General features: G+C 38.0%; 2 protein-coding genes across 6 annotated transcripts; both read left to right on the forward strand.

Annotated features, from left to right (window-relative positions):
• Nucleotides 1-3,661: 3,661 nt before the first annotated feature.
• Nucleotides 3,662-12,240, forward strand: LOC121986608 (protein GAMETOPHYTE DEFECTIVE 1-like). 5 transcript variants are annotated; one of them, XM_042540569.1, is made up of 9 exons: nt 3,662-4,176; nt 6,547-6,624; nt 6,723-6,803; nt 9,127-9,284; nt 9,379-10,343; nt 11,121-11,240; nt 11,353-11,408; nt 11,656-11,717; nt 11,855-12,240. In XM_042540569.1, exons 1-9 carry the CDS (start codon nt 3,742-3,744, stop codon nt 11,862-11,864), a joined length of 1,965 nt encoding a protein of 654 aa, XP_042396503.1. In that variant the 5' UTR covers nt 3,662-3,741; the 3' UTR covers nt 11,865-12,240. The 5 variants fall into 5 exon arrangements, with proteins under 5 accessions (XP_042396503.1, XP_042396500.1, XP_042396516.1 ...); XM_042540566.1 differs by having other exon boundaries at nt 11,656-12,240; XM_042540582.1 differs by lacking the exon at nt 11,353-11,408 and having other exon boundaries at nt 11,656-12,240.
• A 2,270-nt stretch (nt 12,241-14,510) lies between these two features.
• On the forward strand, nt 14,511-15,650 carry LOC122015491 (two-component response regulator-like PRR37). The gene is made up of 3 exons (XM_042572449.1): nt 14,511-14,883; nt 14,977-15,123; nt 15,204-15,650. The coding sequence occupies exons 1-3, from the start codon at nt 14,554-14,556 to the stop codon at nt 15,504-15,506; spliced, it is 780 nt and encodes a 259-aa protein (XP_042428383.1). The 5' UTR covers nt 14,511-14,553; the 3' UTR covers nt 15,507-15,650.
• The last annotated feature ends 306 nt before the right edge of the window (nt 15,651-15,956 follow it).

Genomic DNA, 15,956 nt, shown 5'->3' on the forward strand with positions numbered 1-15,956 from the left:
TAAAAGAAAAGATTTTACAAAAAATAAAACTTCTTTTTCTTCTTGTGTGTGGCGGGCCCCTTGCTTGGGCACCAAGCAAGGCTTGGCCGACCCTAGCTTGGGCTCCAAGCTTAGCTTGGGCGGCCCCTTGCTTGGTCTCCAAGCAAGGCTTGGCCGACCCTAACTTGGGTCTTAAGAAGCTAGGCTTTTGGGTGGATATAAGACTTTATAAATAAGAGGCTACAATAGGGACCGAGGGGAGGAATTGGTTTTGGTCTCCGATGAGCTTGAGCTTCCCGTGTTCGCCCCGAACACCCAACTCAAGTTCATCAATAATATCTCATTCCACTAAAGAGTTATTATTGTACTACCGCACCAATCTCATATTACAATATGGGCTCATTTTTATCATGAGTGTGTCAGTCTCCTTGTGTTTAAGATATCGAATGCCCACTAATTAAATGAGTTACTAACAACTCACTTAATTAATATCTAGCTCCAAGAGTAGTACCACTCAATTTTATTGTCATGTCGGACTAAGTCCACCTGCAGGGTTTACATGACAATCCTTATGAGCTCCTCAAAGGAACATTATCAACCTAGATTACTAGACCACAGTTTCATTCTATAATCAATAACACACCATATAAATAATATCATTTCTCAACTTATCGGGCCTATTGATTTATCGAACTAAATCGCACCCTTTGATAAATTAAAGAAATAAATATTAAGTATATGTACTTGTTATTATATCATGATTAAGAGTACATACTTCCATAATAACAGAGGTCTTGTTTTTTTTAACAGTCAGTATAAAAAGAACAACTTTAAATAATCATGCTCAATACACTCAAAGTGTATTAGTGTAATTTATAGTGAAGATAAACTAATACCAAATTATACTACAACCACTCCAATGGTTTGTCCAATTTCATCTTGGTTGTGAGTTACTATTTATAATTTATAAGGAACTGATAATATGATCTTCTGTGTATCTCCTTACATCATGTTATCTATAATATAAATTAAATGGACAACTACACTTAGCATAAATATAGACATTTGATCAATGTGATTTTTATTTCAAAATGATTGTTTATACAAGAAAGCTAAACTTTTAGTATATACTCTAACAAAAGGCATTTCGAGAGTCTAACTTGACAGAAGAGGAATTATACCCTTTGATGAAGATAAACTCAAAACGGGTTTGAAAACCTTCGAATCCTAACTAGGTTCTGCTGGATGTGGATGCGGACTATGATGAGGTCAAGAACCTTTTTCGTGTTAGAGCAATTGTTCAAGATTCGCATGGATAAGTTTTGAGTGATAAGGCGGAAGCCATTTAGGACCCGGGGTCGATGAAGGATGCGAAGTTGACAGCGATTCACTATGGAATGGACTTATGTGCTCACTTGAGTATTCAAAATGTTTGTATCAATTTGAACTCTCTGCAAGCAGTTCAAGTATTAATACAACCTGTAGGGGATCTAGGTCTCGATAGTGCTAGGTCTCGATAACTATGGAAATTAAATCTTTATTTACTATCCCAAATTTTATGAATCCAGATCCTCTAGTCCGCAATCTCTGATATCTTCCTGGTCCCTTTCGCAATTTGCACATCAACTCACGACTGAAATTTAGCCAAAATTAGCTGCGATCTCCCCTGGGTTCACCTTTTTACTTAGGTTATAGTTTTGGGTCGAACCAGGTAGCTAAAAGCCGTCGACGGTGGGCGAACTATATGGTGCTAAGGTGGGGGTGGCCAGCCCACCGTTAGCGGTCTCCGACCGCTTAGCTCAACTCAAAACTATAATCTAGGCGGGAAGAAGAACCCAGGAGAGATTGCAACTAATTTTGGCAAGATTTCGACCGTGATCTGACGTGCAAATTACGGAAGGAATCAGGGATTGCGAACTAAAGGATCTGATGTGAAATTTTATCTCTCTTGCTCATATGAGAATCAGAGAATGTTAGCTAATAGTATTGCTCACTTATTGACCTGAAAAGTTTTCCTTTATTCCTCGACATTTGAATAGCGGGAAGATTCTTATCCTAATTGGTTATGTCAAATTGTATTTAAATAAATGATGTTCTCTCTTTAATGAATACATATGGTTTGGCTAAAAAAATTGTATTATATCATCATTAAAATATTAATAATATATTTTAATAAAGTTATTATATTAATAAAAGTTTAAATTAAAGTTTGACATTATATTTGGGTATGTTTGGGAGAAGATGATGGAAGGGTAAGTAAATGGAAGAAAAATTTAACTTTTATTTGGGATGGAATGAGTTAAGGTGGAGTAAGGGGAGAGAAGAGTAAAACCTTTCATGCTTATGAATTGAGGTAATGTTTTATACTCCGATTTGGAGTATAAAGAAGGAGAAGAGAAACTTAAAAATATTTTGTTTTAATTTTATTCCAGTTTCAAAATATTAATTCTTAAATTAACTCATATATTTAGGTATCTTGTCTTTGCGCCGTCACTCCTCACGTAATGCGCATCGTCACTACCCAGTATCCAGCCACTTCACCCCACGACGTGGACACCAACCCTCACGACACATCTCTCCAAGAATAGGACTCAAGAGCATAAGGACATATAACCCTAATCTCCTTCTCCTCTTCCTCCTCCCCCAACATGAAGAAAAGTGAAAGTATTTTTATAATTTTATATATTTAAGATTCATTCCCCTCTCTTTCCTATCAAAGAAAGAATCTTCTCTCCCTCTTAAAGAAAGGGAACATAAATACTTTAGAGAGCATTTGGTTTGAGTATTTTTTTTTTTTATTTTTCAGAAAACATACGTTTTTCTTTTTCTTAAAAAGTAATTTTTAGATATTCTCTATTTTTTTTTAAAAAATAATATTTCTTTTTCTGAAAAATAGATATAAAAAATACAAACTAAACATTATTTTCTAAAAAACAATTATTTTCCAAAAAATAAAAATAAAAAATACATAAACCAAACTCTTCTACTTTCCTTTTATTAATAAATCTTACCTCAACTCATTCAAAGAGAGCCTAATAAAGCCTAAATAGTGACATGCATTATATTTTCGGACACTAGTCAGAACATACTTTCCACGATTCATTTTACCCCCCCCCTCCCAAAAAAAAATCTCAATATTAATTTTTACTGAAAATATTTTTTTTATTCTTATTCTAGAAAACCTTGATTTTGTTGTAGCATAAATTGATGCCAAAGTGCTACAAAATTATTAAAGCTATTTTATAAATTAATATGCAACTATATTTTAAGTAAAAAAAATACATTTTTATCAAAGGAAAATGGATATGTATATCTCAAATATATGAATAATTTTAATTAATATTTTTAAGCAATCTAATTTATAGCTTGCCGGCTTAGACTTTGAGATACATTTATGACTACAATTGTCCTAGTAACTTTATTTATAATTCACGAAAAGAATTTTTTATAGACTAAGAAATAATTACTATAGCTAGACAGTGTTTTAAATAGGTGTATAATATTAAGTTAAATTAGAAGTATTTTTGAGAGAAAAATGGAAATAAATCTTTTCTGGGGTAAAACATTAATAGGCGCGTTTTGGTAAAATTGGTAATCCAAGGAGCGTTTTGGTTAAATGCCTTCTTTAATTTTTCTCAATGGGCCGTTTGGGCCATGGTATTAAATCCTGAACCTGCTTCAGAGAACCCTACCACCCTCCGACGTTCCCCAGTAGCCTGCCTCCCAGTCCCCGCCCTCGTTCTCTCTCGGACGGCCTACGCCATGGCTCTCTTCTTTGATCTCAGCATACCTTATCTCGAGGACGGCGGCGGTTCCCCGTCAGAGAACAAGGCCCGTAAGGACGCGCGGCTGAAGGCAGTGGTGAGGGCCATGGAGCTCGGCTACGTCGCCGTCGCCTATGACCGCCCCTTCCGAGGCGTGCTTTCCGATGCTCTCCAATGCAACATCAGCCCTTTCTCTCTGGACTCTCTGCTCAAGGCCGCTCCCGTCCTCGCCTCCTCGGCTGCTTTCCACCGCGACCTCCTCGGCGCTCCTCGATCCTCCACCTTCCGCCAGTACACGCGCTTGACCATCTTGGTTGCAGGAGCTGCTGCCGTCGTATCCCTCAATGGAAACGCGCTTCTGAGGACCTACGACCTAGTCGCTGTCCGTCCTCTGGATCAGGAAGCTTTTGACAAGGCTTGCGAGTCATCTATGGTGAGCTCTAGTACGTCCCTATTTATTAGCTTACGTGGATACAATTGCATTCTGTGATTTCCATGAACATCCTTGTTTGATTGAAAAAAGTAGGAATGGGAATTTCAATTCCTTAGAAACTATAATTATAATTTCATAAAAATTCATTTCTGTCAGTAGTTAGAGTTCATTTTTATCCGACCAAACTGTAGGGTCACGGATGTGTTCTTCAAATTATTTATTTAAATAGATTAGTATAGTTTACGTGTTTAACATATTTGAATTTTTCTCAATGATGGCTTACAATTAGAGTTGATGAATAAGCTATCAATAGCAGAGTTTTGCTGGATCTCATCTTAATTAGTCCTTCATATTCAAATATATTTTTTTTTTTTTTCAACTATGCTGGGGATTACTCCTCCGCAGTATGAGAGGTCAACCACCTTATTTGTACTAACAAAAAAATCCTTCTATCTTGGTCGACATGAGCATAATCTTTTATTTGGCCTGCTGACCGTCACGTGAAACTCATGACTCACAAAAACCCTGCCTATGCCTTTCCTTTATGTGTGAAGACATAAGAAGACTTGAAGCCCTCCTGTTTCCATCGAGAAGCATGAGAAGTTGTGGAAGATGAATAGTTTGTCAGATTTTATATCAGATTCAGTGTTTCATAATTGAGGAGAGAAGATCCCAGACATATGTGGAGCTGTTTCTGTTGTTAAGCTGAGAAATCTGAACTTTCTGCAGGCTTAGGTTAGCCTCCCTGTGGCATTGATCAGAGAGCCATGTTGCAATCCTAAAATCACTGGAGTAGGAAATTTGGTTGCAGAAAAATAGAAGAACAAAGAGGATTTATTGACAATGCAAATAGAGTGGTGTATCCCTCTTAAAATGGATGTGTGGTCCAGATTATAGTTGAGCCAAAAAGCTAGGATTCAACAATGAAAGATAAGATTAAGAAAAGATCCTATTGAGTTAGGATAATGTTGGCAGGGCTTGAATAAGCACACCAAGTCTCCTTATCTGTGGCTTAGTCCTATATTTACAGATGTAAATGAACTAGTGTCTAGTAGTAAGCCATCATTACAACATTAGGATAAATTTGGATAAGTGAAAGCAGTTAGTGTATGCTCTATTCATTTAAATGAGGCAAGAAAATTGGAAAGTAAGGAAATAACGAAGCCTAATATAAAACAATCCTTTATTTGCACCTGTGGCTATGGTTGAACTAGATTCAGTGTGACACTACACATTTGTTATTTTGTTAAAGCCCAATAAAAGGCCCAAAATCACATGATCATGAACGCCAAAGGAATAAGAGAAATAGTGGGTTAAAATTAAAAGTTACAAAGGGAGACTAAAGATTAAATAGGCGTTTTTTAAGGTTTCCTTCTCTCCAACAATTCCTGTAACACTCATGTTCTATAAAATAAAAATAAAAAAGAATTAAACTGGGTTTGCATCTTAGAATTGATATACTACGTGGTTACTTAGGTGTTTTTTAAAGTTAAAACCTTTTTATGCGTAAGTTTTCATTGGCAAGTGGAGAGTGAACCAGATCTTAGACTTTGCTACCTTTTAATCTTACCTAGAGTGCACTCTAGATTTGAAACAGGGATGCAATTGGGATGATAAATGGTCGAGCTTAGTTACCTTGTTTTTTAGTGACTTTTTGTAAGAGGATCTAGCTCCAAGCTGCAGTCTTGCATGGATATCTCCATATAGGAGAGCCACTATAAAACATGCATGTAAAGTTGCTTCTTATTGATAATATCACATTGTCTTTTAGAAGAAAAAAAAAATCCTTTCCCTCATAGGAATGAGCTACAAAAGTTGTCCATGCATGTAAAGTAGCATCTTATTGATAATGTCACATTGTCTTTTAGAAGAAAAAAATTATTCCTTTCCCTCATAGGAATGAGCTACAAAAGTTGTTTTCGGTGAGAAATCCATGCACAAAGTGCTTTTCATGTACTCTTAACATTCTTTAGGTGATCACCCATTAAGGTGATTTGGTTGCCACCATTGGAATGCCCATTATGAATGAATCCACATAATGTACATTAGAGGACAAGCAATCACTTTATCTATAAAGGATACACCAGGTTGGATCTCTCTTTGCATAATTCAAGGAACATCATGCACATAAGTTAGAGCGTTATTTATGATCAACAATAGCTTTTAACATGAAGAATTATTTGCTGCAACTTTAGATCTAAATAAATACCTTTTTTTTTCTTAACTTGACAAAGCCTTTTTTTCTTCTTTTAATCCAATTCATAATTTTTGTGTGTTTGTGACTTTTTATATTTACCTTTTACATTGGAATCTAATAAATAATGCAGTGAAGTTGTTGTTGGTTACCTTTTTACCTGATTACTATAATAGGTTGATATAATCGCATTGGACTTCTCCCAAAAGCTACCTTTTCGTTTGAAGATTCCATCTATTAAGCTTGCTATTCAGGTGCTGTAAGTGCATCAGCATTACTTATCTGAGCTTGAAATGATTCAAAGTTTTGGCCAGATTCAATTCTGATAACTCTCATATTTTTTCATTTGCAGCGTGGACTATATTTTGAAATTACGTATTCTCATCTTATAGCTGATTCTCATGTCAGAAGAAAGATCCTTTCAGATGCAAAGGTGTAGTAAATCTTCTTTGCTTCCTTGTCGGATAACTTATATTTTATTACATGCTCACATGACATTTTCCCATGCGTGTGTGCACATTGTATTTTTCTTCTTTCATTCATCAGACAGTAGATATAACCTTTTTTCTGATGGATTGCTATTCTGATTGCATTCTATATTCTAAATAATCATTTAAATTTTATTTAATATACTCACGACTAATGTTAAATAAATTTCTTAATATAGATTGTATATGTATGTTTTGTCACATATGGATTATGCAATGACTCAATCACATAACATCTGCATTTTTTTTATTACTTCAGTGATATGTTTATGTGCAGCCAAGGCTAGAGTAAATCTAGTTTAAATTGCCTCCTGTATATTTTCTTTACCCCTTATTGTTCTTTGTATTTAATGGCAATAATCATGTATATCCATCTAAAAACATTTTAGATTGAAATAAAGACTCAAATTAACTAAAATAGGCGGAATATTTATATGTCTAATATTACTTTAGTAATAGTAAAAAATGGGACAATAGTTAATCACAGTGTAGTGTAAATCAAGGATTAAAATCTCTTCCTGAGCTGGGATCTTTGTTCCATAGACATGTTGACCATGCCGGGTGTTGATGCTGACAACCAATCCTAGGTTGAGGAGGAAGCCTAACTCTTGTTGTGTTGCCTCATGGAAGCATGCCACCACATCACAATCATGACAAACCCCATGAAAGCCTCATGGGAATCCTCAAGTGAAACCTTTCGTTGTTGTGTGAAGGCTCACATCATTGCAGTTGTGTTTCATCATTGATCCTGTCCGAAAATCGTGGAGACGGAAAGCTGGGGATGTGGCTACTGCATTGATTGGATGTAGATCATGCTCCGATCTGCAAACACAAGAAACATTAGTGTCGAGCCAAGAAAGGGGTCCTGGCGTTGGTTATCCGACGCTCAAGTCATTCACTAGCACGAAGAAGAAGGTGGAACAACAGTAGAACAAGCGTAAAATAGTGAATAATGCGTACTTGTGCCGGTGTACGGACTCCCTTTATATAATGCCCTGGTGGGTGATGCGCGCATTTTTTGAGGCATGGGCACGTTCTCTCATTGGTTGTGAACACGTTCCCCAATTGGTCCTGGACACGTGGTCATGGACACGTTCTCCAATTGGTCGTGGGCATGGCCTCTGATTTGTCTGTCATACGATCCGCTTGTTGACCATGCATCGTGTCGGCAGCATCATCTCCCAAAAGTATATCCAAAGACACGTCAACGTTCTCGCTGATCGACCGAGCAGGATAGCCACTCGGCTAAGTACTCCTCTGATCGGCCAAGTATTCCTTCGCTCGGAAAGACTCGGCTGCTCTTCCATACGGCGACGAGTTTCGCTAGTACGCTCTTACCCGACCGGAATAACGTTTCGGTCATCTCCAAGCTCCTTTGTTCCATGATGCACGGGCGCTTCGCTTGGCCCACCTCTTTGCCAGTCGGGCAACATATGCCGGTCGACCCTTGATGTAGGGCTCCGTTCGGTCGCCCTTTGGTGGGCCCGTCAGTTCTCTAACGTTGACCTACTTGACTTTGACCTTCACGTGGATTGCTATCTTCCTCCTTTCACCCAGACTTAGCGGGTCTCCTTTATCACCGCATCAATTGTCATGGAGAGTTTTGTGCGTGGGTCAGCAAATGGAATGAGATGTGTTGCGTGTGCTGACCAACTCGAAATAAAATTACAAAACAATGGTGCAAATTTCAAAACTAAAAGTTTCAGACTTTGTTGATCTATTATTCTACAATATGAGGTCAATGAAAACTTGGTTGACAAATCTCTGATATTCATACTCTTCATTTAACCTGATATTTATTTCATACTCAGTTCTCTTAATTTATCCTGATATTCATACTCTTCATTATCCTCTATACGCATGTTGACCTAGCAATTTGAGTTAGACATTGCACCTCCATTGACTATTTGTAGAAACACATATAACCCTATTTGGTTATGGTATGATGTCGTGATATGAAATTTCTCAATATGTATGGAATCTCATGGATTGATATTTGTTTACTTCCAATCAAATTATTGGGTTGTATTTGTAATGACTTTAATGCATAACACTAAAGTTTACTAGACATTGGGGTTGATATATTTATGGCTTTATACATTCGGAATTGTTTTCTGTTGTTGTTTAATATTCAATATAATAATATGATACTGTAGAATATATGCTTGTATTTTTTTTTTTTTAGAATGCTATGCAAATCTTCTGTATTTATTTGCTCGTATTTTATTACATTATTTGAACCATAATGTGTCCATCTTGGTTTTGTAGCTACTGTCTGACTGGAGTCGAGGGAAGAATCTCCTCATATCAAGTGCCGCTTCAACTGTGAATGATGTGAGAGGGCCACTTGATGTTGCAAACTTAGCAGTATTTTTGCTTGGTCTGTCAGCTGAGCACGCCAAATATACTATTTCTCAAAATTGCAGGTTTATCAATCGTGTTTCTGAACTATTGGAGTTCTCACTCATCTTATGTGCTTGTTCTGCGTTGTTTGTAATTTTATGTTTGTTTTATTGACAGGTCACTGCTAGCTAATGCCATTAGGAAGAAACAGTTCTATAAGGAAACTATCAGACTTGAAAGAGTCATACCTGATGGACAATTCAACCCAAAAAGTTTTTCGCTTGATAAATGGAATAAATGGGATCCCATCTCCAGTGATAAAGGTGATTTGTTATCATTGGATGACATTACAAAATTTCCTACTTTTATCAGAAAACAATCTTTTGGTTCAAATTCGATTGATTTCCCATTATCAACTGAACCATCATTTTTGCTTGGTGACAAAACCAAAAAGTTGTCATCGCCTATGAATCCTGCATCACCTGTTACCCCCTGTGAACCTTGTGCTATTGCTGATGATGTCACACAAGATGATGATTCATTGAGGAATCATATGGCAACACCTGAATTTTGTGCTGTTGCTGCTGATGTCATACAAGATAATGGTTCATTGAAGAATCATATGGCAACACCTGAACTTTGTGCTGGTGCTGATGGTGTCACAGAAGATAATGGTTCATTGAAGAATCATATGGCAACACCTGAACCTTGTGTTGTTGCCAATGATGTCACACAAGATAATTCATCAACGAACCATATGGCAATATCTCTTGCAAGTTTAGGTATAGATAATGCTGCCTGTGAAGAAGTTCTCATCTTCCCAGATGCCATAGGCTGCATGAGAACTCTACTTGCTGATGTGAAGGATTGTCAGCCTGTAATGAAGGATATATCAACTATTTTTGTACCCGAGCTGAAAGAAAATGATCTGATAGATACGAGCCCAACATGTAGGAGTCCTGGAAGACCTTTACTGTGTAACCAAGTTGATGGCTCAATCTCATTTGTAGACAGTTTTCTGCAAAAAGGTTCTTTTAATGAGACCAAAGAACATGATGATGTTTTATATACAATTGATGATCCAGAAGTGAAAAGTAACATCATGGCCAAAGAAGAGACACAAAAGTCAAAAGATAAATCAGGTACTTAAAACCTACAACTATATCCAACCTGTTTTTTCTTGTACTGTACTCAATATGATTCTCTCATGTTTATGCTGCTAAATGTGTAAAAACCAAGATTTGGTTTTGTCAATGTGAACCACAGTAATCAAATTTTGTGTGTGATTATTTTATCTGGTTTTCTATTAGAGTAGATTTTAGATTTTAATGTTGTCAGAGAAAACAGAATATTCTCAAAAGTTGACTACATCATCGTGGAATTTGTGGAAGTTGCATTTATTGGATTAGGATTAAATGTGTTGTAGAATACCAAACACATGATTAACCAAAGCCAGCTTGGTTCTAGTAAAGGTTTTCAAAATTGTTTCCTCATTATTTTTTCAACTTAAATTATATTTTCTCTGTAGTCGGCCTAGCAAATTTAGTAGCATTTCAGCTAATGATATTATTGAAATTATGTATCAAGCATGCTACTGTAATTTTGAATCAATGTGTAATGTATATGTTTATTATCAACTTGTAACACTTTGCTTATCTAGTTTATTTTTTCATTATTAGCTTTGTATTTTATAAATTTTATTTTGTGATTAAGAAAACTACAAATAGTAATAAGAATAATCCACGAAATTGTTTCCTTTAGGTGGTAGAACAATATTTTACATCATGTTTTGTTTGCATGCTATTATAAATTTTACTCTTATGGTATTAATTGGCCTTGTAAATCTCTTGTACATTTATTTAGTTCAAAATCATCAAGATATTGCAACTTTGTCATTCATAATTCAATTTTTTTTGCAGGAAAAAGGAAACGAAAACAGCGATCATTCTATCCAACTTATCATTTGCCTTTTAAGGGCTTATTTAAACCTATGTTTGTCAGGAATAACGGGTACAATCCCAAAAGAACTAGAAACATTTGTAAGGAAAGATGATTCTTTAATTATATCTAATGAGCCAATTTCTTATCTATTTCTAGCAACAAAAAAAAAAAAACTTACTGTTCTGCATCATTTTTTTTTTGTGTGGTCAGACTTTATAGCTGTCATCAATAAGCTTTCATGTGGAGGGGATTGTTATTATTCTCATGTAAGCGTGCAGGATTTAGCAGATTTTCTGGCTTAAAATACTGAACAGTCATGATATTTCTTCCACACTGACCTGAAATTTCAATCAGCCTTTGTTACCCACAAAAATATCTCCTCAAATAATGTTAAATCATAAAATTAGGTCGATGAAAACTTTGGCGCACTTTCATTTCAAATCTTGATTTTATTCTATAACTGAACCTGTTTGTGGTTTAAATCATAAAATTAGGTCGATAACATTTTTTCAGATGGGCCAGCTTCTTCATCAGCTTGTTAAGCAAACAAGAACAACATGCAAATCCCCACGCATGTCAGAGATAAGAAACTTACCTTTCTATTGTTTTTTGCAAATCTAATATTACTGTTGTCCTGGCCTATGCATATTACAAGTTGTCACAGTACTGATACAGCTGCCATATTTCTTCCTGGCTCTGATGTGCTATAAAGAAAAACCTAGAGAGAACGGTGGTTTCTCTCCCGGCGTCACTAAACGATGCACATGTTATGCATTAATTCTGGAGCTTCAATATCACTCGGTGAGTTACAATGATTCCAGATATCTGCAAGCAGCTGCGATATCCCTGGGTGCGCATGGATTTTATCATGTTGGGTTGGCTATGACCACTGTTGTGGTCCTTGCGTATCATGCATGGAATATATGGCGATTGATCGCGTTTCGATTGACCTGGATTCTAATGATTCTTAATAGATCGATGATTGCAGCAGCATTGCCATCTCTAGAGTGGTTAGGTTGTTTGATATATATGGTACCGTATGTAGGTGACATGATTAACCTCTCGTGGACTCATAAGCTAGCAGGGTTAAAGTTGGTGCTAATTAATCAGTGTCTTTTGTTACATGAGGCTCTTCTCTCTTCATATGAAATGCAAAATAGGTCCATATAAACTTAGTCAAATGCGACTTGAGTGCCTCTGACGTGCTATAAAGCCAGGGAGCAATATGCCTGGGGTGCGTTATATCTTAGTATACACACACTGCTTTAAATTAAGTGGCCCAGTACTGGTGTGACCGAATAATCTGCACTACATTGTCTTCATGTGGGTCTACGTCATCTCCTGTTATTTGTTGTAGAATAACAAGTATGAAGTTGTGATTACCAAGTGTGAAAAATGTAGGTGATCCTCTGTGTTCACGGGCCATTAGTTATGGTGTCGAATAGGGGAATGGAACAGCAGAACCCATGATCACTTTCTCGCAAAGTAGGAATCCCCCATCATTGGAGGCCACTAAACTGGACTATATATCTATTAGTGCTCTAGAGTCAAAAGGTGGCATGCATGTTCTCTGAGACTTCCAACTTTTTGTTCTTATGATCTTTGGTTTATAGCTAGCTACCTTGCCAGGAGTTGATTATGAGTCATTGTCTTCGTTTATCGAACACTTTCTAGTGGCTAATCAACAGTAGGGATGGTAAAGCCAACAGTGGGATATATATATACTTCACTGCACCTATCACAACAGTATTACCAGCCTTCCTCTCTTAAAAAAAAACACCTAATCTAGGAGCTGCTGAATAGTGTTGTCCATGTTCTAAATGACTTGGTTCGATTCTTAGTGGAGGATGCTAGTGCAATACTTGTTTGATCAAAAGTTGTTTATTATTGTAGTGCAGGGGAGGGCAACAGGTGAAGGATTGGCCCCCACTGTGGGGATGTTTCTCGATAGGTAAGGAAATCTGTGGGGTGAGTGAAGATCATGTGGGAATTTTTGCACCCTCGTTGAGTCGTCGGGTGAGTTGACTAAAGCAGTCTTGTCTTATCAAGACTGCGTTGGGGAGTTGACCTTTCTGATAAGGGAGCAATTTTTGGTGTCGATCGAGCTACGTCCACTGTCGATGTGGGATCGTGCTTTTGTTCATTGGTTGAGGGGTTAGATCTTTCTGCAGTGTCTTTCGATAGTAACTTGCTTGTGTGAGGTTTAGTTTGGCACTGCTCAAGTCATTCACAGTTAGTCTATCAGATCATATAGCTAATTAATCCATGTTTCAACAAATGTAATGCTCTTGCAACAATAGATTATAATTGTTCATGATTCCAAATTCATGACAAGGCATCAAAGGACCGAAAACCCTTTTCCCTTTTGCAGAACTCTGAGTGAGTTAATAAAGAGCTTCCTCTCTTCTTCTGCCACAGCACACACTTCTTTTGTTTTGTTTTTTTCCTCCTCTTCTAAAGCCTACGCTTAGAACCTTCGTGTAGGCTAGATTCTTGAAATGGTTCATTAATTTTCGGATTCTGCCAAAGATTTGTTAGATTGCGTTTGGGAACAGTTTATATGATTTGGCAAAAACAAACAACAAAATCTTTCAATATTTTCGTAATTTTGGGTGTCTGAAACTTCTCCCAACTTTCAGGAGACTTTGATTAATGAATTCTAGATCACATTTCTTGAAGTAGATTTATTAGTGATAATTTTCCAAATTAAATTTAGGATATATATCAGAGGAAAAAGTATATATTATGAATCAGAATAAATTCTCACGTATATACATTCCTAGTGCAGATGCATAATTAGTAATTGTTAGGTAACAACAACCCTTTCTTTTCCCCTACCTTATGTGTGTTATCTTCACAGAATCTATTGCGGTGAAAGAGATTAATTGGAAAATGACTCAATATATTTTATGATCTAGGAATCAAATCTAACTACGACATTTGAGATATAGATCTTATCACGTAAGTATTCGATCCGCATCTTCAACTGATTATTTTTTAAAATTATTATTATTATTATTATATTTATTATTTTAAATACAATAAATAATAATTTTTCTATATTCTAATTTAGATTTAGAGACGGAACTATATTCAAAAGTCAACTCCTGGTCAAAATTTTGAGTTGACTTTTGAATCTGATCGAGCTCAAGTGGGTGGATGCATGAGCAAGTAGTCTAGGTGTCTAAAACAGAGGCAGGGTGAGCACTCGCAGTAGGCCGACAGGGCCCCAGCCGACTCAACTGCTTGTGCGGGCCCACCCTGGTCAACTCACCATTCTCCTTTGACAAGGTCGAGTGGGCCCCTGACAACACCGCTCCCTTCGACCTCCATTAAAAGCCGAAGCCGAGCTCCTCCTCCCTCACCACCCACGGCTCAACTCCTCGAGCACCACCACCGCCAAACTCCGCCATGTTCCTTTCCTTCTCCTCATCCTCCTACGACCCCGACGGCAGCGTCCACCACCCCTTCAGCTCGCCGGGCGCGCCTCCAGAGCTCTACCACGAGGCCAATGGCGGACTCCTCCCCTTCCCCTCCTCTTTCCCACCGGCTGAGTACTACGACCTCCACCGCAGCAGTAGCTCACAGTCACTTCCCCTCCACCACTACGCTCCGGATCCACCCATCCACCACTACCCGCCGCCGCCGCCTTCCTACTCCTCCCCGCCGTCATCCTCCGGCGACTACCTCGACTTCCACGCCGCCCCCGTGAGGCGGGTGCTGAGCACCGGCGACATCCAGGTCAGAAAGTCCTCACCTTTCCTGCTAAAAATTCAATTTTGGATTGTTTCCTACGATCAAGTTCCGATATTGGTCCGTGAATTTCGATGGCAGAGGACGCACGGTTCGGTGGAGAACTACGGCCAAGAAGGCGGCGGCGCTCCGGGGAGAGTCGGAAGATACAGTGCCGAGGAGAGGAAGGAAAGGATCGAGCGGTATCGGAGCAAGCGCAACCAAAGGAATTTCCACAAGAAGATCACCGTACGTACATAAAAATTCCTCTTCGATCGATCTCGTTCCCCTCTTTAATTCTAAATCGTATCCATTCGGCACGAATCCAGTACGCGTGCCGGAAGACGCTCGCCGACAGCCGGCCGCGCGTGCGGGGCCGCTTCGCCAGGAACGGCGAGACGGAGGCGGAGATGGAGGCGGAGATGGCGGCGGCGGGGGCCAACAGCTACATTAGCTCTGGCGTAAACCAGAGCTTCGAAGTTTGCGACGGCGGCGGCAATGCCGGCGGCGAGTGGTGGAGCCAGATGCGGGCGGCGCTGGCGACGGACGACGAGGAGGAGCTGTACTACGACGGCGACGTCTTCGTGAGTTTCGCCGACGACGACGTTTTCGCCATGAACATTCTCTCCTAATTAACGGGAAGCGATGAGATCATCGAACAGCGGAAGCAGTAGTTGGAATAGCAGTTGATTGTTTAGTAGATTTCCCGCTGAGATTAATCTTAAATTAAACGACAAGAGGACCATCAGTTGCTTTGTCCTCTGCTTAATTTCTCACTGTTCTTGAGCAGTGCTTTCTTCACAGTTTTTTCTCCCAGTAATAATGTTGGTTATTTATTTATTTATTTTTATAGTTAGTATTAAGTTTATCCTGATTAATTTTGAGAACGACCAATCGAGCCCATCAAAATTGGCCATCAGGATAAAATCTATTCTTTACCATGGTGATCAATAACTCAAATTTAATTTTTACAAGTAATATTTGTATACTCAGTTGTGGCATAATTAAATATTTGCCACAATATTTGTATACTCAGGATATCAATAAAAATATATTAATTAAAAAATCTAATTATAAAATCT

The sequence above is a fragment of the Zingiber officinale genome, chromosome 1B, assembly GCF_018446385.1.
Source record: "Zingiber officinale cultivar Zhangliang chromosome 1B, Zo_v1.1, whole genome shotgun sequence".
Lineage (NCBI taxonomy): Eukaryota > Viridiplantae > Streptophyta > Magnoliopsida > Zingiberales > Zingiberaceae > Zingiber > Zingiber officinale.

Excerpts from the sequence above, each read along its gene's own strand:
- LOC121986608 (XM_042540566.1), top strand. The coding sequence starts at position 3,742 with ATGGCTCTCTTCTTTGATCTCAGCATACCTTATCTCGAGGACGGCGGC. Across the intron at positions 6,625-6,722 it reads CTATTAAGCTTGCTATTCAG|CGTGGACTATATTTTGAAAT; the intron begins GTGCTGTAAGTG and ends TTTCATTTGCAG. Across the intron at positions 11,409-11,655 it reads GGGATTGTTATTATTCTCAT|ATGGGCCAGCTTCTTCATCA; the intron begins GTAAGCGTGCAG and ends ACATTTTTTCAG.
- LOC122015491 (XM_042572449.1), top strand. The coding sequence starts at position 14,554 with ATGTTCCTTTCCTTCTCCTCATCCTCCTACGACCCCGACGGCAGCGTC. Across the intron at positions 14,884-14,976 it reads TGAGCACCGGCGACATCCAG|AGGACGCACGGTTCGGTGGA; the intron begins GTCAGAAAGTCC and ends TTTCGATGGCAG. Across the intron at positions 15,124-15,203 it reads ATTTCCACAAGAAGATCACC|TACGCGTGCCGGAAGACGCT; the intron begins GTACGTACATAA and ends GCACGAATCCAG.